The sequence below is a fragment of the Trachinotus anak genome, unplaced genomic scaffold, assembly GCF_046630095.1.
Source record: "Trachinotus anak isolate AG129_WGS33_773 ecotype Australia unplaced genomic scaffold, CSIRO_AGI_Tana_v1 ptg000024l, whole genome shotgun sequence".
Classification (NCBI taxonomy): domain Eukaryota; kingdom Metazoa; phylum Chordata; class Actinopteri; order Carangiformes; family Carangidae; genus Trachinotus; species Trachinotus anak.
The window spans coordinates 12,389,606-12,415,827 of record NW_027273875.1 but is presented as its reverse complement, the minus strand read 5'-3'; the positions used below and the strand labels follow the sequence as shown (position 1 = coordinate 12,415,827).

The 26,222-nt window shown below is 42.1% G+C and overlaps 1 protein-coding gene across 3 annotated transcripts in view; it reads right to left on the bottom strand.

Moving 5' to 3' along the window:
* Positions 1-3,497: 3,497 nt before the first annotated feature.
* Positions 3,498-26,222, bottom strand: part of spns2 (SPNS lysolipid transporter 2, sphingosine-1-phosphate) — a 64,582-nt gene continuing 41,857 nt past the window's right edge. For 2 of the 3 annotated variants that reach the window (XM_071460442.1, XM_071460444.1), the window contains exons 5-13: positions 25,338-25,404; positions 22,212-22,354; positions 21,004-21,156; positions 20,484-20,673; positions 18,225-18,290; positions 17,558-17,656; positions 14,064-14,227; positions 11,493-11,529; positions 3,498-6,951 (exon numbers count right to left, since the gene is read on the bottom strand). In XM_071460442.1, coding sequence (XP_071316543.1) covers positions 6,940-6,951; positions 11,493-11,529; positions 14,064-14,227; positions 17,558-17,656; positions 18,225-18,290; positions 20,484-20,673; positions 21,004-21,156; positions 22,212-22,354; positions 25,338-25,404 — 931 coding nt within the window. In that variant the 3' untranslated portion in view covers positions 3,498-6,939. Of the gene's footprint in view, positions 6,952-11,482; positions 11,530-14,063; positions 14,228-17,557; positions 17,657-18,224; positions 18,291-20,483; positions 20,674-21,003; positions 21,157-22,211; positions 22,355-25,337; positions 25,405-26,222 lie in introns of all 3 variants that reach the window. The other variant, XM_071460443.1, reaches the window with a different exon arrangement.

Genomic DNA, 26,222 nt, shown 5'->3' with positions numbered 1-26,222 from the left:
ATTTTGGATTGCTCCTTATTAAAATAAGGGAAAACAGATGAGTCCAGTGTATAGATATATACTGTAAATTACATGCTCTTAATCATGTAACTGTTCATAGAACCGGCAGGCCATGAAAGTTGGCATTCTGGGTAACGCTTCATGTTGTAGCCTGCAAATTCTGAACATACGAGATGCCAATAAAATATATAAAACTGCAAACAGCAAGAAGTACAGGGAATTAGGGGATAACAAATGTATGTTTGGGAAGGACCTCAAAATAAATCACACCATAGTACTTTTTAATTACCTGACAAAAATAATTACAGGGCACACATAGGGGACCTACAGCCTATATGCCCTGTCACAATAGCTAAACCAAACCACACATGAAACACTCACTTAGTAAAACAAATATTTACCATGGACTTTAATATAACAAATGATACATTGACTTTCGTTGCACACACACCTTAAAGGCCCACAGTGTTTCTGATTCTGTATGTTGTCCAATAAACCACCATAAAGTTTGTTTCTGAGTGGAAGTGCAGTAAGTGGCTTCTGAAATGCTCTGGTGATGAGACCATAATGAATAACTAATGTTATTACAATACCCACAGTACCCAAGTCCTGTTACATTCACACTCTCCACACCTGCTGTTGTCTTGCTCTGCACTGGTTAGCAAGTAGGTATTTTACTGATACCCTGTACTAAATACTGTAATTACACAGAGTTTAAGTGTGGCTCTTGAAATATGTGCAGGAAATATGTTTATTGAGTTAAATGATTCAGATTATTTTTTCAATAAGATCATTGAAAATTTCAGATGCACATTTAACAGAGCACATGAACACATTCAAAGAAATAATGTTATTTTCCAGTGTAACCTGCGAATGGTTTAAATTTTACATTTGCTCTGAAAGCATCCCATACCAAATGTATTTTTCTGCTTGAAGTGAAAGCTGACTTTATGCTTCATGAACCAGTGGGTAAATTTCAAAACAACAAGGCACTGTGATTCAAAATGCATGGTAACATTTAAAATATGGATGGCTTAAACAACGCTGCTTTTAAACCTCCAACTGGCTGACATTTTGAAGCTTCACATCCACCGGCGGCTATTTTTCAACCTAAGTTTATCCTGTGTGCTGCAGAAAGTTTGTCCTCTGTGAGTTTAAGTGGCAAAGTGCAAATGGAAATTCCAGTGCTCGCTAGAATGGCTCCCCTTTTCCTGTCGACGCCCCAGTGTTTCCTGCCTGCTGCATGACTAGGTGTGTTGACTTTTAGATTGGTGCGTCTGACTTTGGGGTACGTATGAGTCTGACTGTGGGAAAGGGTGTTGGTTTCTCTGGGTCATCCACCAACCAAACACTAATTCTCCACTCCGAGCTTCCTCTGCCTCCTTTATAATCTTCCCCTCTTCAGGCTGCGGATACGTCGGATAGAGGACAGAGGGATCCGTTAAAAATGTTGCTAATTAAAGGCCTCTCCGCCAACATCTCAAGTCTTCTTTTGTCCAAATGCAATGTATACTTACTCCCTGTGTTTGTGCTGCCCTGTCATAGACATGTCCATTAGTGCTATTAGCTGCCGTCTTAGGTAACTCTGCCCTTTTTCATCAACGTCAGCACACAGAGGGCCTTCAGCTGAGAACCTCCTCACTTCCTCTGAAGGTAAATATTATGTTGTTTTTTTTCACTGCATCCACAGTGCGGATGTCGTGCCTGTGATGTGTCAGTGGGTCTGTAAACCACTCTGGAGACTGTGAGATTACTTTACAAACGGAGCCACACAGAGGCCTGCCTGACTGCACCTGAACAATACAGTGGTTCATTCACTGACTGTGGCCTTCTCTCACTATGATAAAAATCAAGTCTTTGTAAGCTTCTGCAAAGATGAGGAGAGGAAAAACAATCCATCCAACCTTTAAAAGTGGTGTTTATTTCAAAATCAAATAGTTTTTGCATTAATGTAAAACCTTTGACCTGACCTGACCTCATTTATCTTCACTATGATGGAGCTGAACACATATGTAAACTCAGCTCTGGCAACAAAAAATGACACGGTAACACTTTAAATGAGCTACACAAACTACTGGCTGATTACTAAGAAGTAAGTAAGGAACAAATAATTACTCTGAATCATTCATTTACATTTATGGTAATTATAGTAATTTGTGAGCAGAGATGGTATTTAGTATACGCAGAACATAGTAAACATTTTTACAAGCAAACAAGACAAAGGTTATAATTTCCTCCAGAGTTTTCCTGCACATTCAGTTCGGTTCTATACTCCTTAAGTCTAATCCCTACAACTGTCAGACTGCAACACAGTGAAGTAAAGTGCAACATGACCCCAGCAATGAGAATATAACTCATCAAGGTTTTACATGATGCTCTCCAAAGGAACAAACCACAGGAGCCAACATTATGTTTTTTAATCAACATTCACACAAAGTGGATAATTTGTGCGATTAACACACAAGTTGTAAGAATCTGAGATGATTTCTAATGTAAAGATTTTTATGGATTACTGTGAGTCAAGTTTGGCTGATGAAGGTCATGACTTCACATAAGTTACACACCACTGCTAATTAAGATAATTACAGGTCTGGAAATAGTAGGTTAATGAAAGCTAAATCGTAAATGATTAATTAATTTACATCTGTGAGTCAACATGCTCACCAATTTCTTCATTAGCTGTTCCTGGTTCACTCTGAATCAGCTGCTGATTGACCCAAAACTAATAATATTCACTATTTACTTAAATGTTACTTAAACAAGATCAATAAGCTGCTGAGTTTTTCCTCATTATTTTTACATAATTATTCAGAGCACATACACATTCATATTATCGTCCATGTGTCAAAACCTGTTATGCTAGATGCTAAACAGGTAGCTTGAAAACATATGGTGTATTACTGTGATACATACTCTATATTATTTATTAATGGTCAGTCAAGAACATTCAAATCAGCTGCCTTCCCATCAGTGATGCCAGAGGGAGCAGGCAGTCCTTCAGCTGCAGTTTGATTTTTAAATCTGCTTAAACTCCTAACTCAACCAACTCTACTCACAGATCACAGTAACATTTTGAAACAGTTTGGAAAATCTTGCACCTGATTGGACCAGGGAAAACAACAGGAGAGAAGTGGCGTCAATTTATAAGACTTCAGCATCACTAGTCCTCCATAATATGACATATGGATGTGACTATTGAAGAATTATAGTCTCTGGTTCATAGGCGTAGCAGATATACACAGTATCTGGTGCATAATGACGTAGAGCTAAATCTAAGGCTCATTTCAGTTACATAACACTGAAAACACACTAAACACAAAACTAACAGACTTTTCTTTGCTCTGAAGTGTAGAAAGCTCTGTATTAAAGTCTTTATTGTTGAGGAAAAGTAATTAAGTAAGAGATCATTTGTTAATGGAAGCACTGCTGGATGTTGATTCGCTTGGACGCGATGAGTGTTTGACAGAATGACGAGAAAAAGAGACAATACAATGGTATGAAGTGATTAAATAGGTTTATTTGATTTACAGACATATACATTTTCTATCAACCCCCAGAGGGAGCATCACAGTTCAGTTCTACAATAATATCCTTTGATTTCTCTGATGCAGCTCCTCTATTGACTTGCTCTAAAAATAAAAATTGTTTTCTGCTCAATATCAGAAATAGGTTTCTTTATACACAATTCTTGTATGACAAGAAATAGTATATTCTCAAAACATCACCTCAGTGATTATTAACATAGAATTACTCAATACAATGGACTCATACTCCGAAAGGATTGGTGCTAAATCAAATAAATTTTGGCAAAGTGAAACGCAATTCATGACCCATCTGACCAGAGCCAACATTCCTCCTGATGATAAATGACAATATGTCAGCACTTACTGTGAGCATGAAGTGACAGGCCTCTGTGGTAGAGGCTGTGAAGTTGATGCTAGGCTATGGTTCAAATAAATCCCTGAACATTAAGTGTGCAAAATAGTTCGTTCAGTTGTTCTTAAAAACACAAAAAAAAACCCCCAAAAATAACCACACATACACAAGAGCTACAAATATGAATGCAAAAAGTATTGCACCCTATAACAATGTCTTAAAACCATCACATTGCAGTTCTGTTTGTGAGGAATATGTGAGAGATGTCCAATTCATGTTCACAGTAAACAAAATGAATCCTAGTGATGTAGAAAGGTATTGTGTTGCTTTGTTGTGATACAAAAGGATGAATAAACGAGCATTTCTAAACCCAAAGACATACAACAAACGGTAGTATACTCAAACCTTAAACTTCCCTTTATAGAATATTCTTCATTATGGTAACAAATAAATACATTGCATCCAAGCCATCATTTACAATATATTAAAGTTGCTGCGTGATATAGCTATATATATATCTCTCTATTGTAGTTATTACAAAAACTCATTTGGTAACATTAAAAAAAACAAACAAAAAAGAAAACCGATTAAAGGAAGGTAAGAAGCTTAGTTCATTAAGAAGATGTAGGTGTGTAAACACGTCAGGTTGGACAGAATCACATTCAGAGAGCTCCACACAGTTGGAGAGAAGCTAAAGCTAATGATCTGGCAACAAGGACACAGCCCACACAGCACCCCACACACAGCCAGTGAGTCACACTCGCACATCAGTGCTACAAGAACCACCTCAATGTCTCCCTTTATTCCTCTGCTAAGGTCAATCTGTCCTTCTTCTCCTCCTCCTGCGTTTTCTTGGAGGTCTGCAAAGTGCTTTTTCTTTCCCTTTATGCACAAGTTTTACAAACTGTGACTGCATTAGTGTCTTCAAGGTTTCAGTAGCAGTGTGTCCACCAGGTCATCTACTACAAAAAGGATCCTTCAAGGTAGTTTCTAATGAAGCGTTTGCCTAAAATTTTGTACATAAGAAGCTAGCTGTAGTCTTCCTCTCAGATCTTTTTGAGAGATTGCATTTCATTTCCATAATTACATGTAAAATACTGTAATTTAATGCATAGAGCAATAAAATCAAATCCCAAATTTTCTGTCCATTGTGAACTTCTATTTCCTATGTAAATCTCTATGTGAATTTCTGGTGCAGGTATTGAGGGGGACTCTGTTTTTCAGCTCCTGCAGGGACATCTGAGGACACGCTGGTCTGCTTTCAAAGGGGGATTCCTTACTTATCTGTTATCAGCGATAAGAGGCGGCCATCAGTCTAACCTGAGGCTGAAGGATTTCCTGTTCCTGTCTGGGATTTTGATTTCCCTCACTAATAAACCGATGAGTGTGACTCCAGCTCTTTAAAAGGGATATCTACAATAGCAAAGGGGAAAGGTCTCTTTTCACAATGCCTGTTATTGTACCCAGCATGGACTGGACGGGAATCCATCATCAGTGACTCCGTCCCTGTGTGGGTGTTGTGTCCAGAAATTCAAAACCAACCATCAGAGCGCTACCCCTTTAAAGGGAAACCCAGCTCACTGATAAGGCAGTGTGGGTAAAAAAAAACGGTTGGTATGCACGAAAAAAAAAAAAAAAAAAAAAAAAGCTTCTCATTTATACAAAAACACAGGTGTTACTCCTTAAAAGCTAAAGGAGTAGCAATTCATTTAATTTTGGGAATAGCATGTACAATATAAATGATAAAATATAAAAATCCAGTGTCTGCTTTAAATAGCCCAGATTGCTTCATCATCCCTCTATAACAATCATAGGCTCTAACCTCCAGTTACAAATCCAACATCACACAGAAAGAAAAATAGAAAAGAAAAAAAAACCACAAGGGACCTTGTGAAAAATAATGTGCAGAAATCTCTCATCTCTGTCATGTTCTCTGGCACTGTCTACACCGATTTAAGTGCTAAAAGCTAATAATAAAAACACATATGGAGGGAGGGAGGGGGGGTGGGTCAAGGGAAACTGTTGATGGGAAAGCTCCAACTTTTTTAAGGCTGATTCACTGACCTTTACACGGTAACACACTTTTGGCTCTTGGTTGACGGCTATGTTTACATGCACAGTGAAATTTCAATCAATTATGGGAATACTGCATTCATCATGTAAACACTGTATCCACATTTGAAGTCCATGTTGTTAACACTGTGAGAAATATGTGCAGAATAATCTGAGTCGTATTAGTCACATTATTGGATGCTTGTTTGAGCAAAATAAACAACAGTTCCTGCAGCACATTTTAACAAGTTGCATCATTTGCTCCACATAACTTGAATTTTACAGCTGCTGTCTGTTTCAAGTTGAAAGCAATGGGGAGAATAAATTGTGGAAAATTTGCATGAGAGCAGCATAGACACCAGTGGAGCGTTGTGACTGCAGATGATCCGTATAAACAACCCAATCAAACAAATTTTGTAGCCAAAAGCTGAATTATAGTGTGCATGTAAATATAGGCAGTGATGAAGTCATGAGGGCTGTTTGTGGTCAGTGCAAAGTCTGAAGGAATGTAATGACGCTATGGCACTTGGTGCAGGTTGACAGCCGATGTAACAGACAGACAGACAGACAGACAGACATACAGAGACAGACCGTTGGACAGACAGGCAGACAGACAGGGCAGGTTCATGATCAGCATTCAGTAGTATGGCATCAGGAGTCAGAGGGGATCATGGGGGATTTTGCCACCCCCACCTCCTCCCCGGAAGGTTCAGTGGATCCTCACAGACAGAGGTGAGGAGGACACCAGCTGTCGGCCCGGTGGCTTCAGCACAACGCTGTGATTTAGAGGCAGTTCAAGAGGGGGCAAGACGCTCCCTCGTTCCAGTTCTGAGCAGCCTCCATGAGCATGTGAAAAGGAAGAGCAGCAGGGGCAAGGAGGAAGAGGAGGAGGATCATTGTGGCGGTGATAGCAGGGAGGATGACATGGGTGTGGTTTTAAAGAGGTGGTTCAGCTGCCCTCACTTTTTGTCATCCGTGTTGAGTTTGGTTGCTCCTTCAGATGGCTCCTCACTAGGTTGTCACCTGAGAGAGAGAGAGGGTGGAGGAAACAGAGCGGTCAGAGTCTGGCCTCACTACAGGACATTCTCATGTAATTAATGTTGTCGAGAGCTCCTGGGCCATCTGTTAGGACCTTCCTGATAATGCCTGCACACCAGGACCAGCCTGTGACCTAAATATTTTCCTCTAAACAGCATACCAACACATAATAGTTTGTTTAATGCTGAGCCCCCCCCCAGTCTGTACAACAGTAAGCTATAAGCCACAGCAACACACAGCCAGTGCGTCTCCAGTTGTAGAGGTTGGGATTTAACCATATCGATGTAACTGTGTTTCTGCCTCAGTGTCTCATCACATTTGTTTTTAGGAAAACACAAAGGTTAATGAAGGAAATGGTTTGCTGATGTGAAATAATGGAGAGCACAAATTCATCTTTAAAATACTATATGACTGACTAATTGGGAAATTAAATATTAAATTATCTCAAAGTAATCTAATGATGTAAAAGTGCTCTCCTCACAGTGTGTCAGTGTGTGGAAGATGTATGTAGATCTTTTACTACAGTAAAACTAGAACTCACGTAAAAGTACAGAAGAATTATCAGCAATGCATAGATTATATGCTGATTATGTTGATTTCAAATTAAAGAATTACTACGGGTGTGATATAAATGTAGAGGAGGGAAAAGTACAATATCTCCCTGTAGCAGAGTGGAAAAATAAAGTAGCATTAAATGGAAATACTCAAACATTTACTTAAGTACAGTACTTAAGTAAATGTCCTTCGCCGCTGTGCGCCTCATTTCCATGAAATGAATTGCTCTGCATGCTCTCCATAGCAAGGAGGGGAAAATTAGCCTCATTCAGAGAAAGTAAATCTCATTAAAAATTTGCTAATTTTCCACCACTGTTCACTTGCATTGCTCTCACTTCCAGTATCATTCCAGACTGTTTACTGAATGACAGAAATCTGAACATGTGTTGAGCCCATTGTCAGACTATTATTCAGACTTCTTAAAATCTCTTCCACACATAAACACATAAACAAAGCTCATGTGAGGGGAAAATATGGCACCAGAGGGGAAACTACACTGCAGTTGGAGATTAGACCATTAAGCGTTCATGGTGCCATGCTTGTGATCTCTTCATATTGGATGAGAGAGATGGCGGAGTGTCCCGCTGTTTGTTGTGGTCTGTCATTACGGTGCCCTGGATGCTCCGCTACACAAGCTGCTACTGCCGCTACAATAGGATTAGTGCAGGGAGCTCGGCGGAGCAATGCTATGAGCTAGTGTCTTGCACTCTCAGACACACATACAAACCCCCATAGACCCACAGATATCTACAGATATAAACATACACACTTGTGCATATATAGACATGAAAACACACTGAAGTGCTCCAGAAAAAAACTACTTCATACGAACAAGGGTAATTAGCTCAAACAGGAGGATTAGTGGATTTAAAAAAAAAAAAAAACGTTGTGTTTTGGTATTACACATACAGATCCAATCCTCTCTGGGATGAACCATTGTCCTCAATTAATAGTGTCAGTTGTTGCTGTAAACACTGAATTATTTTTGAGCCAAACTTATACTTAAAACTGCTCAAATGACAGCGTGACATAGAGATAATTAGAGTTGTGGATGCTTTGAAATGTGCAAGATTGGCCTGCCTCCTCACAGCTTCACTGTCACTGTGCTGGAGATTGTTGGCTTCCCCAGCAGAGGGGAGGTCTGATTGGTCTGGCAACCAAGCAAACTCTAATCAAACCGACTTGTTGTGGTTTTTGGCTGTGAGGATGCAAATCATGTCTGAACATGGGCAGGCTGACATGACTATAGATCTGACTGGCAGATCGAGAAAGCAGTGAATGGTCCTGTAAAAGAGACCAGAGATATGTTAAAGAGAGCACTGCTTTAGTTTCTAACATGAAGAGCTGCAAAGTCAAGGGGATTTCAGGTCACATCAGAGCCTGGCTGCACCTTGTGTGAGGGTGTGGCCTGTGGTTGCTGCCCTACCCGGCACCATGAACCCACTAAGCGCTGCCGACTGAGGACTCAGAGCTTTTGCTGAATGATAAGAGTACAAAGAAGGAGAGTATGTTCCTGCAGCTGTATAAACACTTTTAACAGTTAAGGTTTGGACTGCAGTGACTGAATCAGAGTTTTGCCACATGACATATATTTCCTCCCCGAGTTCTACGGGATTGTGGTCACTGAATAAATGAGCGTGAAGCTCTGCTGTCAGATATCCCGCTGATCCTTTGACAGCTTGGGGATGTCCTCTAGTCATCGTGCTGTGTGGTGTGAATCTGGTCAGCAGAGGCTGCTTTTCTCCCGCAGAAGAAGTTAATTGGATCTCAGTGTATCTGATCTCCGTCTGGGATTGCACCACCAGAGATTAATAGCTTGTGATGTATAACAGTTTAGGCGATTACTGCGTCTCTTCATCCTCATTTATTCAGAGGTCGTGTGTGTTTTCTCTCCTCTAAATTCCTCTCCTTCACTTCCAGAAAACAACTGAAATATTAAACTACTACTTTTTGACAATGGTGCCAAATATCATGATACAACTCCCACTGATTATCTCTTGTTTGTCACAGCTGCACGTTGTCCCTGGGTACAGTGGTCAGAGTGAACATACAGGGTTTGTCATCGGAGAAGTGGGTGAACTGTGAACTGTATTGATCTGTGACACAGACCCAAGGGAGGAAACATTGATTGTGGTTGATTGGATTATCTTTCAAAACAAATTTGTTGAAAATCACTCACCACTGAGCTCTTCTGTGGTTTTCACATTGGAATAGAAATGATCAGTTCACAGGCATATTCAACTCTGACCTCATGAAGCTGTTATCATCTATAATTAGCCCACTCTGACAGCAGCTTTAGCTGCTGTGTGACACAGAACTGAAGAAACCCTGAGGCTGAGAGCATAAACTGCCACTGAAACCTGATATGTGTGGCAGCCATGTGGGAGCCTTTCATGTCACCTGTCATTAGCTGTGAATGCTAATGTCACCCTGCCAATGGTAATAACACTGCAGTATTTACAGTAAAAGACCACACCAGTGGTTTTGCATATTGTAGCCCATTAACTACAAATGACGTGGTCTTGACACTGCAGTAGACTGTTTTCCAAAGCAACCGCCACTGCCTTCCAATCATCAGTGCATCATGCAAGTGAACTTGTGGAGATTTCAAAGCTGCTTGTAATGGGCAAGCCATCATGCTTTTACTTTTTAAATCTCATTTTATGTGGTGAAGCAGCTACAAGCACAAAGTCTCATTGTTAGCGTATTCGAGGACACTTTGACACTGCAGAGATGAAATTTTTCCTGAGTATTATTTAATTACAATTACACAAGAGACAACAAAGTTCACATAACCCCTGTCACAATGTATTGTGTTTATTTGTCTTCTGAGACAGAATTCCCAACAAGATGTCTCCTGAATTATTTTCTACATCCTGCATTGTTACTTATAGATTAATAATCTTTGTTTTTATTTCTAAATTTTTTCCCCCTAAAATTTCTACAGAGAGCCAGGTACTTTGAACTGCTCTTAGGTGCATATGTTCAGACAATCAGAGCCTTCCTCTCAGCGACATGTAGTCACATATGGGCACCCCTCATTCTCTGGGGAGGACTCCAACACAGCTTGTGAGTATCCCCACAAGAGCCTCTGACACTGGGCAACTCTGGAAAAGGACAGTCCTTTTCCTGCTGCCGAGATTACACTGCACCCAGCCCTTATGCCTGCGACTGCAGGAGGCAGGTCCACACTGTGGCCCCTCTCATGCAACTTTTTTTCTGTGCCTTACTGGGCCCTATAGGGCAAGGCCTGGCCTCCAGTACATACAGTAGTTTGATGTTTGTACACAAATAAACCTAGATAAAGTTAGAAGTAAATGATTAGAAATGGCTAAAACCTTGACCTTTTGGCTAAACATGATAACCTTTACAGATAAGTCACAACAGTTTCCTTGTCCTTCTAATCAGTCAGTCAGAGTTTAATGTTATTATTCTTTACCGGCAACTACAGTAGCCCCCCATTGTCTGCTGTGCAGAGTTGTCTGGTTTGCTGCCAAGTATTGTCTTTTCTCCCTCAGTTCATGTTTAGAGACGTTAGACGAGATGTGTTGCACCGTGTGTGAGAGTCTGATAAAGACAGGAAGGAGGGAAGGCAGCTCAGGTCTCGATAAGATGCCAGATAGTTGGTCAAATAATCACCACTCCAGGAATGCCTAAACATTCCCAAAGTACAATGAGATGGGAAATGGATCATTGATCGATCATTTGTATATCATCGTGTTTATCCCCTGCAGTGTTTACACTGCCATAAAGCTCTAGATAGCTTCCAACTGAAGTGTCCAGAAAATCTTTTTTTCATTTGTCCATGTCTCCTAATGACAGGAGCTCTACATGATGCCTGCCAGGTAATGAGGAGGGAGATGATCTCTTTTTTTTCTCGACTTTGTAAACTGCTCATACAACTGCTGATGTGAAAAAGCACTAAAGTGTAACAGCTTCTTTGTGGGAAAAGTCAATTTACCTGGTCATACCTTGACTGAGGACGGTGGTCGCGTCAGCTGGCTCAACCTGAGGACAGAGGAATAGTTTTAGGAAATGAAGGACACACAAAAAGTTTTAGGCAGCTCTTTTAAAATCACATGTAGCATTTAATATTTCCCTTTTTCCCCCTCATCACTATCTGCTTCCCTGATACTCCAGGCTGCAGTGCTCAGCCTGCCTTGACCCACACTGGATCTGTACTGTCAAGGTGCACTGGCAGTGGCTGATGAGACAGCTCTGCTCTCACAGTGTAAATGTGGACTGGGTGAACACGTGGGGAGGCAAAATGCACTGAACCCGAGCTATTAATGGCAACCCTGCAGCCAAAAGAAGCTAACAACCTAGAAATAATAAAGCACTCTTTAAGGCTGAAAATAGACAAGCGCGCTCCAGTGAGTAACTCGTTCAGCTCCGTGCCTGTTATAAATAGAGCTGAGTATCTGAGGACACACTGAAAGGAGGAAAAGAAAAGCTGTAAAATGCTCTGTAGAGTCAGGGAGAATTTATAAATCGGAGGCTTTATAGCGTGAATGGAATCTATATATATCACAGTCACGGAACAACCCTCATTATACAAAGTTGTGCATGTTGTCATCTTTCTTGGTCCCCGAGGTGCTGTTTGCAGCTTGTTACATAAGAGCTGCTGCTGTATAAGTTTGATTTTTTTTTCTTCATTGGGATGTTTAGTACAAATCTGTACAGTTCTGTAGAGGTCTTTGGTAGACTATGTGAGGTATGCAACAGTATGTTTGCATAAACCTGGATGCAGTTCAACAAGCTGGTGAATGATTAACCCATTAAAGGTGAGGCATACAGGCAAAGGTGGTCGTGAAGAAAGTTTCAAATATACATTAGAATCAATACATGAATGAAGTTTGGGAAAAAGTGTGGTATCACTTTCTAAAAGGCAAATTTATAACTTCACAACTTATTAACACTTATTAATTACTTATTAACATTTATCACTGCAGACTTGTTTGCTTATCATAAAGTGAATATTATAATGCATATGAATGACTGTGCTTTATTACAAACTAAACTAGGGGTATTTATGGAGCATTATTAGAACTTATCAATGAGTGATTAAGCTGTGATTTACTGGTTATATAAAAGGTGACTTATCAGAACACAGATGCTGTATAAACTTTCAGAAGTACAGTCGTTGTATAATCTTTAAAATGCAAGAGCTGACCTCTACACATCTCTGTTAAAGATCATATCTCAGAAAAAGGATACACAGGAATGACCGAGCAGTGACTTTAAATATGTCTGTTTCATATCTGGACTTTTTTTTTTAACTCCATCTGCTGCTCCATTAGCTTTGCCCTACAGCATGTGGTGTGAAAGTCAAGGGGTTGCGGTTAGATATAGTTTGAGTGAACATGTGCCATCTGCCCACACTGTGCAATAATGAGGTCAAATAGCTTGAACCACATATTTGACCACAAAGTATTATCTATTACTGGCACAGTGACATGAGCGTGACTTTCTTTTTAGTCATTGTTTAGCATTTCTTCCTTTTCCCCCTAGAGTAGACCCAACACAAGCCACAGCACGGCTGACTAGCAGCAGCCATGGATGTGTCCGTCTGCAAAGAGTCCTTTAAATCTTTAAATTAACATCACACTGAGGAAAAATTAATGGCTTGGATGGTAGCTTAGACATAGAATTAAAAAATGCATTAAATCCTTAAGTGATGGTTTTTCCACAAATGTTGCCTGATGGCATTTCTTTTGTTTTTATGATGACAAATGAGCTCTTTCTATCAAATCTCCCTCATCTCTCTTTATGAGGGGTTTTGGCGTGGGAACGACCCACATCCAACTCCACAGGGTGAAGAAAAAGTTACTGCAGACAGATGTCAGACATCAGACTGCCATCCTGCCTAAAAATGTCCCTCATCTTCAACAGGAAGGAAGTCATTTCTGAGAGCGCTGGCACCAGGGGAGCAAGTCAGGGTGATAAAAGTAGGAAAAAATAGTCTGAAAGAAACAAGAAGTCATGTCTCACCATCTGAAAGAGGATGAGTGAGTTTGTTTTAGCCTTTTAAGGCCATGACCAGTGGCCAGGCCCTCTGTGTTCACATCTTGGTGTTTGAAAGAGGAAAATATGAAAGCACAAATAAGAGGGGCGGTAGCTGGTGAAAGTCTAAGTAAGCACACTTTAACAAATTGATGGCTAGAACAGCTTGTGTCAGCTCTGGGGCACTTTTAGCTGACTGGGACTTTCTATTGGCTTGAGGGCCTCTCTGAGTCTTGCAGGGCTGGCACCATTGTTGGCATCATTTGGCCGCTTGTGTTTGACACGCGTCACACCCCAGCATTGGGCTAAAAGAGCATAACAAAGTCGCTAACCTCTTTGTGTCTGCATGGCACTGCATAGCAATATCATAGCTGCTTCTTCAGCTTCTTGCACAGAGGTGGTGTGTTTGGTCTTTTGGAGCTCTTACTCAGAAAGTTAGTGGAGGACAACTCAAACGTGTATTAAATATTTAAAGAATGGATGACTAAAAAATAAATGAAATAATGACTGGTTAGTGAAACAATGTCTGAGTCACTTACTGTTTCTCAGCCTTCTCTCTGTCGTCCAGGAAAAACAGCGCAGTGGCCAGGAAAAACATGCCCCCCAGGACGATGATAAAGGGACAGAGCATGAGGGCATAGCCCAAACTGAGGAACTGCCACAGTGCTGACGTTGCGTAGCTCTGCTGGAGGCCGTCGGAGATCTGCACCCAGGCACGCAAGCAAACACACACACACACACACACACACACACACATCCCCACCAAAACCACCACCACACACACACACACACACACACAGACAGTCACAGACACAAGAGAAGAGAAAGTTTATTCACACTAATCATCCAGCAAAAGTTCCTAAAATATCCTGTCATGCTCTGACACACAACATGACGCTATGGTGGTCACACACTCACAATAAGCGCTTTACCAGAGGGAGTTCTGCATGTTTCATCTTAGCAACACGCAGCATGATGCGAGATGCTCTGTTTTTGTTTTAAGCGTGGCAGGATTTCATAGCTAATAGCTCATATTGCTGTTGAAGGCTTAAGCAACACTGTCTCTCATGCGTGGCGCTGAGGAAAACAACAGCTGGGGAGTAGTGGGTGTGATGTGATCATTTCTGCCTCCCAGTATCACTCAAAAGGCAGCTCTCAAACATGCATAGATCACCGCACTGACGATCTTGACAGAGAGGAGGCCGCTTTTAGCAGATTGTGTGGAGGTATGAACAGCAGGAGCGAGAAGGGGGGGGCCTCACGTCTGTGTGTGAGTGAGAGTGTGAGCGGCCATAGGTCACCCCGACTGAAGCACATTGATTATATGTTAGCATCAGCAGAATGAGATTCTTTACGGGGAGAGGTAGAGAAGTGCTGACAGGGGGATGTCGGAGGGAGAGTCCGTGTGCGTACAGTATGTGTTATATGTAAGGTGCGTGAGCATCCAGAGGAGTGTGTGACAAAATCTGGTGCGCGTCCAGCAGCTGTGTGTTTGTGGCCAGTGCACAGTCTGTTTCGTCAGGTACAGTAAATTGCCTGCAACTTGCATGGTGCAGCTTTGCTAAAAATACATAGCAAACTGCTGCAAGTCTAATTATCGAGCAGGAAGGCATTTCTTGAGAGATTGCTGAGAGATTGTTCCTGGCGTTCCCCTGCCACCCACTCTGCCTGTGGCCATGTCCTACCCATGCAGTATAGGAGGAGTCCATTATGTTTCTGTCAGGGGATTCTCATGTGACAACTGCCTCCATCTACGTGCTGATGGAGGGGGATGTTGGCTCAAGCTCGGGAGAATTTTCAAATGTACTACAGCACTTTTTGTTAACAACAGGGAGTGGCAGTTGTGTGGCATGTGGGCACCGATATCTGCAGGCATTCCCGCAAAAAAGCACGTACGGTGTACCGGAAACACCACATTGGTTTGTAGAGATGAGAAAACATCATCTGCAGGTCTGTTTGGTGCACAACCCAACTGTGAACCAAAAGGCCTGACTCATTTGTTTGCTCACTTTCTCCTGTGGTTGCTTAGCAATAACCAGAGGTCTGTTTTTCTTGAGATTCTCCACTTTGCTCATTCACAGGATTTGTGCCAGTCTATCTGCTTGCGCTCTGAGTGCGTCACGACAAGTCCATCACACTCGTGTGCTAAACCTCAGTTCAGGAACTGAGGCAGATTGTGGAGGAGTGGGAAACCCCCGGACATGGAGCGTGTTACTCAGAGGAGAGTCGTGACCCTGGAGGCTGGATGGAGAGGACCGGGGTGACTGGCTGACTGTGGGGCCATGTCTGGGTAATGCTGGTTGGCAGTGTCTGTGTGTGTTTGTGTGTTGGCTTCATCATTCTGATGTTTGGAGCTCGGACTTTGGTATATTGTTGCAATACCAGAACAATGCTCTTGTACAGTAGCCTCTCTGTTCCACAAATACAGTAAGGTTGAAACTTGTGCTCTATCTGATCATTATTTTATTCATCACTTAATCTCTTAGTCATTTGATCAGTTTATTTTGTTATTTAGTTTATTAGATATCAATAAATAGTGAAAAAATGGCCATGAAAAGACCCGTGAGCCCCCAAATAGTTTTATTTTTCATACTTACAGCCCAAAATTTACAACAATTTAAAACGGAGGAAAGCAGCAAATCCTCACATTTGAGAAAGTCCAACCAGCAAATGTGTGTGTTAAATGAATAACTACAACATTTAATCAGTTATCGGAATTGCTGATTCATTTTTTTGTAGATTGACTAATTGTTTAATCACTAATTGAAACATTTAAATCAGCAGAATTAGTGATTCAGACTCAGTCTGACAGTTTTTCAAAGCTCTGTATCTCTGAATGTGTCAATAGGAGTTTTATACAATATAAGATGACACTGGTTTTTATTTGATCTGCAGAAACAATACAGCACCAGCCTTTGAGCCTGATTCCCAGATTTTTTTTTTTTTTTAATGCCAGTTTTGTTCAGTCTTTTCAAGAGCTTGTCAGTACTTGAAGATAACATACAGCTCCTTTATCTGGCTTTGACAACAGTTTAACATTTCCATTTAGAGGAAAAAAGAAAAATGGGGCACTTTCAATGTAGCTCGACAGACAGCTGCGTCTGTTGCCAGCCTGTCAGGCCCCGACAGAGGATCTCGAGGATCAGTTTGATTCACTAATCAAAGACTTTCACTGCCTTTGTTAACATGACCTAGACTTTGAGCCAGAGGGATGACAATAAAACACAATGTACACACATACCACTGAGGCAGTCTAGTCTCTCTCAGCAATTAACTGGCACCAAAAGTGTATCATAAAAAGTGATATAAAAAAGAAAAAATTAAACATTAGGATATGATGTGGACTATGATGCAGTATAGATGTGAAGTTGCTGCAGCATGTGTGTGTGTTGTCTATACAAAAACCTCCCCCTTCCTCCTGTATGCTCAGTTGTGGTGTATAGAGCGTTTACCTCCATCGAGTTACTATTTAACTTCAGAAATGTTCGCTCTCCATTTGGAACGAGAAGAATGCAGCTTGACAGTCTGAGGTGAATCCTGTTTCACACTCCATTGAATAGCAAGCAGCACTTGTATTCTGGCCTCCTGGATGCTCCACTCTGAGTGCATGCACGCAGTTTGGAGGGGGGTGGGGGGTCGACTGACCTTGAGAGGCCTAGTGTCCCAGTAAGCCCCACTCTCTCATCTCCTAACCAATCAAATACAGTAACTCCGGCCCCTCCTGGGAGCCATGAGATTTACTAGAAAACGTCACTGACAGCCTGAAGAGCAGTGGTGAAATCACAACTGTGTTCACCAGGCCTCCTGGGACGTGTGCTAAAAGCGCCTCTTGTACCTCACTTTGCACTGGCCCACTTAAAGCAAGAGCTGAACTGGTATCTGAATGCATCATGTGTGTATGAAGGGGCTGCTCGCAGATATGCTGAAGCAGTTTGTTCTAGCTTGGATTCATGACCTGAGGTAAATCTTTAATAAACATCTCCCCCTTTACACCCTGATCAACCAAATGTAGCTGCTTCTGGGAGAGTCCTACCAGGCCTATCAGGTACGGACTTCCTGCGTCACCCAGGAGATGTGAGGTGAAGCTCTGAAAGGCGACTGCTGTTGCTCTCCGTGTGGGAATGACGACAAACTGGAGAAAGAGACAGAAAGAGACAGAGAATGAAAAATACATGACATTGTGAAAGGTGATGAAGACACAGAGGTAGAAAGAGTCAGTCAGCCTTGTTCAAACAATTCCTGCAGTTGTCAGTTACGTACACAGAGCTCGCCTCTTTGTGTCAGGACACCTCAAGCAAACCTGTCAGTCACAATAAACAAAAAATAGGTCTGTCTCTATCTCTATATACCCACCACAGTCTCCAGCCTAATCATGGATTACAGAGCTGGTTGGTAAAACCCACCTCACTGAAAGCCTTGGCTCTCTCAGCATCCTGTTTTCACTTTTAAATACCACAACATACATGAGAGAGAGAGAAAGAGAGGGCTCCTCTCACTTTGTTCTCATGACTGGTATATGAATCAATCTCAGACAGTCATTATTATCAGCTCCACCCAAACTGTAGCCTACAAAGTCCACAGAGTCCACTCACACATTTCACAGCTCCAAACCGTTTCTAATTGGATCACTGCCCTGTGATATTGTTTGTTGCAGGAATTTCCAGTGACCAAAGGAACAAGTACAGGTTTTCAGTACTTACCATTAAAATGTCTGCTGTTATTGCCCAGTTCAGGAAAAGCAGCGTCTCTCCTATAAAGATGCAAACCTAAATAAAGAAGAAGAAAATGCACATTTTAGTGGTGCTGATTAAGATCAGCTGATTTCTGCTGCACAAAAGACTGGTAACCAGACAAGAAGCCAAAAGAGGAGGTTGCAGATATTGCTCCCATGTGTGGGAATCCACGCTGAATAAAAGTGCTTTGGCTGCGGTGGTTTAAAAACATGTTATTATGCTGTGGCCCAATTATATGTGGATGTGCAGGCCTTCATTTTGGTTCCACTGAGCCGAGCATGTAGCCTTAGAGCTGGAAAACAGCACGGGATGATAAGGATTGTTTATTCTTGTCAAAGCTGTATCTTCAACATGGAAACATTATAACACTTTCTACATTTAGAACGAGCTGCAAGATGTGAGTTTACATCCTACTTCTGACTGGGTGGAGCAGAAAATGCTAACTTTAAATAACATTGTGGAGTTGACATACTTTCTGTACATGTGGGCTACTGTATGTACACAGGCTTGGAAGCAGCTACTTTCTCAAAAACAGACCCAGAGGATTTTGGTTGCAGTGCAATCCTGTGTATCTGCATTGACTGGTGTCGTCTAACACGGCCGCTTGATGTGTGTTTCCTGCTGGGGAATAACCCCTCTGCCAGCGTGCCAGGCCTACAGCTAATTGCAGGGGGCTACAGAAGGACCCTGACAGCAGAGATGTAGACAGGTCTGTTCTGAGAGCTGCGAACCAGACACCGTGACCGACATGTTGCCTCTTAGAAGACAGAAGCCAAGCCTTTCCCTCAGATTAGCCGCGTGTTGACGAGACAACAGCTGCGAAGGGTCAGTCGGCCTCGGCAGAGCAGCACCGACCCTTACAACCACGTCACACCTTATAATATAACACATCTGTCAGCTCTTAGCCATGAAACCTGAGTTGATCACTTACAACTGCTGCTGTACAGTAAGATGATTTAATATTGTACAGTAGAGCAGTCTGAGAAGAAGTGGAGTTACACATTTGAAGTTAGGGCCTGTCACGGTTTAAAAGACTATTATTTTTGTATGTTTTCACATAACAAAATACGATGCTAATCTGAGAGAAAATCCTGGGTAAGACCTAAAACATCTGACACCATCAATCATCTGCATCTTTGCCCTTTGTAACCTTTGCAACCTTGACTGCGTTAGGAAAAAGTAAAGCCCATGTCTATAAAACTGAGTTGGACAGATCTGTAATCGTGTATTAATGTGGATACTTGCACACCTCAGGTCTACAGTAATTGGCTGAGTCATGCCTCTGTCAAGCACTTGATAAAGATGTGACCTCATGGAAGCTTATATAAAATTTAATTTGTGAAATCAAAATTGTGATTTATATCAGCAATTATTTGTCACTTAGGACCTACTTTGTGTAGCAGCTGTTGAATAACTACAGTATATCATTTCATCTTCATATTCATAAACACACCTCATGCACACTGTAAAAGAAATCCTGCACTGATGCAGCAGTAAAAAGTCAGAGGTCATACTTAACAATGTGAGCCAAGGTCACATATTTAGGATATGGAAGCCTGTTTGTTATGTTCCCTTACACGCATAGGAAATATTTTCCATCTCTCCCAGCTTTCCATCATCGGCCGACTTGTTGAGAGTCAGTTCCTATTCCTTTGTCTCTGATAAGAGTGAGAAATTTGTGCTTGGTGAGTCCAGCAGCTCAGACTGCATTGTTTCAGGGCAGAGATTGTAAAGTTGCGCCCTTTCCTGCTTCTCAAGGCAATCAGACACACACAAGCTCTCTGTGCCTGAGACTCACAACTTTTGGCACGATGAAGTATGAACCGATCAGCTACCTGCAGCAGCTCCTGAGGCCATCTCAATCTAACCTGCAATTCAACTATTCGTCAGAGGAGCCACACCCACTCACTGCCTCTGGGCCTGAAAGGAGCTGGCATCCTGATTCAAACATTAAAACCACCCTGATGAGCCTTTGCACAGCTTTCTCTTGTCAGATTGGTTACCAGACTTTCCCTTTTAATTCTCAGTCCCCGAGGCTAATCCATAATTTATATATTTATATCACTCTTTGTCAGAGAGTCATTTCACGCTGGAGACCTGTTGATTCTTGGAAGTAGGAGAGCAAAATTGGACTTAATCACAACTCCCTTCATGGTTTGAAAAGGAGGCAGCTTCCTCCTGCAGTAACAATGCATATACACAACAGTTACAGGAAATGAGCCTTACATAAGCTCCTACGATGCTCTTCTTAGCCACCACAAAGATGAGGCAGATGAAGATGGCCGAGCCCAGCATGCTGACAGCACAAACGAGCGGGTCGGCTCGCTCGGTCTTCTGGCGAAACAGGCGTGTGGTGGCTGCCCCGATGAGCACGCCTAACAGCCCTGTCACACAGGTGATCGCCCCGAAGATTATACTGAACAGAGGAGCAGAGAGGAGAGGAAACAACTGTTATTTCATTTATATATCATGCAACCTTTTTCCTGCATGCAGCCACACAGATGAAGTTTGGTCTTGGGTATGCACATTTAAAAAATAGCACTGTGTAGTATCAGTGGTGGAACATTGAAATAAAGCCATAGAAGATGGCACAGAGCCACTAAAACCCAGTTCATCCAGCTTTTTACATGTGGTACAGAAAGTATGCTGGTGTCTTTCTCTTTTAAAGGTTTCAGATTGCACAAGTCAAACAGAAGCCGCGGTGAATTCAAAGCCTGGGCTCCATGTTTAGTCATTAGCCTCTCACCTGTCTGTGCTACTGCAGATCTCTTTTGTGCAGGGCTCGGCTGTCTTCTGCACCACCTGGGCTCTAGCCAGGTACAGAGGGATCCACATACCAAATGCACCTGTGGCAAAAGACACTGCCGCCGATGCCAGGGAGGAGAACACGTAGCTCCGGCTAACCATGCAGAAACACACAAACGGGCAAAATGAAAGAAGTGATTATACTGGCTAACAGGGGACAAAAATAAACATGATAGTTTTATCTGTAACACAATCTTAAACATGTCATTTGCAAATGGTTTCTCTTTTTAAAACAAATAAATAAAGGATTTTGGGAGATCACCTGGTTGGACAAGATTATCAGTATCTCAAAGGTGAGAAAATCAGAATTTAAAGCGACATGACGATAAATGGAAAGTAACCTGAAATGATAGTTGAAATGATGAAAGTTTATCGCGGCTGTTTCTACGTTTTCTCTGCTGCTGAACATGGTTTCTTGGGTGGTGGTGATTGTGGCTTGACAAGAGCTTCGGCCATTGTTGCGTTTACAAGACAAGAGGTTATAATACGACCTCTGAGCAGCGCTATGTTTTCAGGGAAGATTGGAGGCTACAGTGAGTCGCTATTGGAAAGTGATGAGCTACTAGTTGGTTAGCATGCTAACTTTAGCAGTAGAAAAAACTTAAAGAGTTAACATTGGCGTTGCTCTCCACCCCTTGAAACAGCTCTTGGTGAGTAAATGAATGAAGTTCGAACTCACGACGTTTCTTCCAGACTGATAAGTAAACAGCGGTGAATGCTCACACTGGCTATGTAGCAATAGCAAAACTTACAAATAGTCCCTTTAACACTTTTCATGCTTCCATAGGTGGTGAATGTAGGAGACATTGCTAGAAATCACACTACGACAGGAATGAATGTGGCAGCTCACCCAAAATAGCCACAATAAATCTGCATGGCTACATTAATAACATTTTTAAAGCAATGTGGCCCACAGGTCCTATAATAACATGGACCTACAGTGTTATGGATGCAAAGCTCCTTTCACAGTTCACCAGTACTGCAGAGTGGTGGTATGTGAATGTAACTTGTTCAGTTTGTCTTGTGTTGACATTTCCCCCTCTAAAGGTTACTAAAGGTTAACCATGAGTGAATGTATATGGATAAATGTGCATGTTTGTTTCTCCCAAAACCTGGAGTGTCCCCTGAAGCTGAGCACTGCAGCCTTACTTCTTGGCGAGTGCCTTCATGTCACAGAACCAGGAGGTGCGGGTCTTGATGCGCCCCCCCATCTGGTCAGCGCTGCCTCTCTTCGGCTCGGGCACGAAGACCAGGATCAGAGTTCCTGCGGTGATCCCTAAAACTGGGGACACCTAGTGGGACAAGAGAGATGAATGAGGCTTCAGATCATGCTGACACATTATACTGACTGGATATTTATACTGGGTCAAACTTGGGAGTGGTTTGGAGGGAGGTTTTGGGGGGGGGGGGTGAAATGCTGGACAAAGAACAGTGTGTTTACAATCTGAATGGACGGGCACTGTGTTTGCGGATACGTCTGACATCCTATACAAGCTCTTTGGAGCTGAGAACATTCCCCCTGCTTACTCTGTTGGCACTGCGTGTGTGTGTGTGTGTGTGTGTGTGTGTGTGTGTGTGTGTGTGGGCTTGTCTGTGTGTCTATGCATACAAGACTTAAAAAAGATTTTTTTTGGCTTTGAGAGCTGCCTTGTGAGCTCCACATCAGGTGAAATCCTCATGAGTGCCCATCTGCTATTAGGCTCACTATCATCTTTTCTTTTATGGGTAAGAAGGTAGCATGTTTCTGCATGTGTGTGTGTCTGTGTGTGGTGGATATAAAGACAAAAGGCAGGATGGGATGTGTGGGAGGGGATTTGTTTGACTTATACAAATTGCTCACAAAAGAAAAACCAATTCTAACTGTCTGGGAACATTCATCATATTATATTTTGTAGCTTATAAAAGCCCATCTATATGCATAAGTACCGTGGTTTGGTGAAACTTGGTTGTGTGAAGGTGTGTGTATGTTAGTGTGTGTGAGAGCGTCCTGAGGTTTTTTATAGAGGGAGTAACTCTGAGTCTGATGTGGCTCATAGTGTGGCTGTTATGGTCTCAGAGCTGTGAGGATTGTTGTCTTCTCTCCATCTTCCTCTGCTTGTGTCGAGCAACTTAATTGGATCGACATCAGAAACTTATAATGTGTTTTCAGAAAGAAGCAGAAGACAGAACTCTTCTCACTGAAGAGGAAAATACATTTTAGTTTTTATTTGCACAAGGTTAAGTCTCTTCATAATTATTCAACGTGACATCGGGAGTCTGTGACCTTTGACCCTGACTCCCACAGGACCCATTAGATACTTCCTGTATGGATGGCTGGCAATCAAACAAATTAGCTACTGCCCTCTCCTGCCCCTCACTTCTATGCATCTCTCTTGATCCTTCTTATCGTCCACATTTTCAGGAAGGTAGCTGGAACACGTAGGGCAAAAACAACCGGAAGTGCTGCAGTGTTTTCTCTTTAAAGCAGGATACTGCTGCACAGAACCTGTTTCATGTCTTGGTATGTGTTTTCCCCTGCATGCCACACCGGTGATTAATTAGGTTTGTGATTGTTTTATTGGAATGTCATTGTAGCTGCTTTGGAACAAGCTGCCCCGCTCTTTGTTTATTTTTTTTTAATGTTCCACCAAGGCAAGAAGAAATGTACTTCCTGTTTCCTGTAAGGCAGCAAGTTGTCATTTTCAGGAATCTCTTCCATCACCGCACGCTGAGGGAGTGTTTAATGTCTTCCTTTGAATGTCATTCTGTTCATAAGAAGACCCAGGTCATGATATGTTGTTAGGATTTTAAAAGCTGACCCCGTAGTCAATGGTTCATGGGGAGTCCTGTTAGAGCTTTCATTGGTCCTCTCCATTATGACGGGTATGTCTTATAGAGCTGTTCACCTCTAAATGTTTTGTCTCAAGTACTCAGGAGAGTCCCAGTAAAAAAAAGTGCTATGACAACAGTGATATATGCTTCTGATTTAAGACCTGCACTTACTTTTAAGCACAAGCTACTGCAAAAAACAGTGTACACCCAACTAAGATGGGACATCTCAGTACATTTCTACAGATTCATTTCTCTTGAGAGGTGAGATTAGCCTTTAATTAAAAGAGACCCAGCTTAATGGTCTTGGGCTTCACCTTCGGGGCATTTTGGAAGCCAGTAAATTGTAACAAATGAGTCCTTGTTCCAGGTGAAACTACACCCTGCTCCCCTCAACAACAGCCCCACAACAAAGCTTAGAGCCCCCTCCAGTACAGCTTTCATTTCTTAAAAACCACTGGTTTAAAATTTGACCCAATGTGGGGACAATATTGCATCGATCCAGTGTTGGTGTTATTTGGGTCACAGGATCCCAGCCCATTTTTGCATTGGCAGTAGTTCAATTTTAACCCAGGGATGTTTAGTATAAGGTGATGTTTTCTTTTTCTGTATAGCACGCTCTCCTTTAATACTCACTGGTATTTGGACGTCATCATTTCCCTTTCCACTGCTCTCCTTTGTTACCATGGTAAGCAGGTGGTTACTGTTCTCTGCTTGCTTCTGTACTTTTTGATGTGACATAAGGACACATTTGCCTGACCAATCACAATCCACAAGACTCGTAAAGTACCTGGAACATGAATTTAATACGGCATCCTGAGCAGGGCCAAAACTTCCATCTTGCAACTTCTCCCAAGTGCGTGTGGAGAACAATGAAAGAAAAACAGAAAGAATAACGTACTGACAAAGGCTAAACATTACGCTATGTCTCATTTAGTTCCTGCAGTGAAAAAGTCACTATAGCCAGGCTGAAGGAGCACTGACACCTTGTTATTTCACTGAGGCATCGATTCATGACCTCCATGGGTAAAGTGTAATGAAAGAGAAATGTGTTTACAGCAACTTAGAGAGAAAAAGCTAACATCAGCCACTGACTACAACATTTTAGTTTGAACATATAAGAAGATACTGAGTGAATCTGATGCTAAAAGTTTTAGAAACGTTTTTGGAAAGGTTTCTGCAGAACGCTGGAGCCTGAGCGAGCTGATGCTGATGTGGATGTCTGTGTGAGTTGTTCACCCTTCAGCCCTCTCTCCTCTGTCACTGCCCTGCAATGTCAGGACCTGAACTGCCTGTTCAGTCATGCATGTCCCTTGGTGCTTCTTCCACCACTCAGCCCTGTGACCCCAGATCCATGACAGGCCTCACCACCGAGCCCTTCAGGAAGTGCTCTTCATCTATCTTTGTGTGCATGTTTGGGTGTGTATGTATGGTGCTGGAGGATGATGGTGATGATGATGCTCTTACCCGCAGTGCCCAGTGCCAGTCTCCTGCAGCTTCCTTGGCGCTGGAGCCCAGGATGTAACCCAACCCGCTGCAGAGAAACACAAAGACTCTGCATTAACAACACAAAATCATATATATTAGTCTGTACCAGGTTATATATGAAGTATATGAGTCAGTGTCCTGATTAAGCCGCCGTTTCCATCACTTAAGCTTACGCCTACATCGCACACATCCTGTTTGTAGTCTGATTAAAGCTGTGCTGAGTGTTTGGGTACTTGACATGGAGAGCTTATGACAGTGTTACTGATCAAAGCACCAGTAGCAGCTTGGCTAGTTGGTCTATTTGTGGACATGTGATTTGTGCATGTAGCCACAAAATGCAGGTGCAAAGTTACAGCCCATGAGTCAACAGAGCGCAGTACCAACATGGCTGTCCGGCCGAAGGCTGTGTGTTGTCACAGTGTAATTCAATTTCACAGCATTTTAACTGCATGAAAGGGTGTGTTTTGTGTCACAAAAGGAAATAGCAGTCAAATGCTGTGAGGGAAATGTTGCTAGATCAGATCAGATAAGATAAAGGGCCCTTTATGTTGTGATAAGCCTAGATAGCATCGGCATTTAAAGGACAAAGAGGATTTAAATAGTAAACTGAAGGTATGAGTGACAGAGGTGCTTAAACTGACAGCTAGGTATGTGCACATTATCTTCAAAAGACTAACGCATTAGTAAATAAAGAGCTGGTTATTCATTGTCAGTGATTGCTATGGCCTCCAGTAAAGCCAATTCTGAGAATGGCCCTATTTTCCAGGCTACCTTCCATACAGAGTTCACTGAATGGTTTCAGTATGAAAATCATGTGAATTAGATGGTATGCCAGTAACCAGATCTCAACACTACTGAACACGA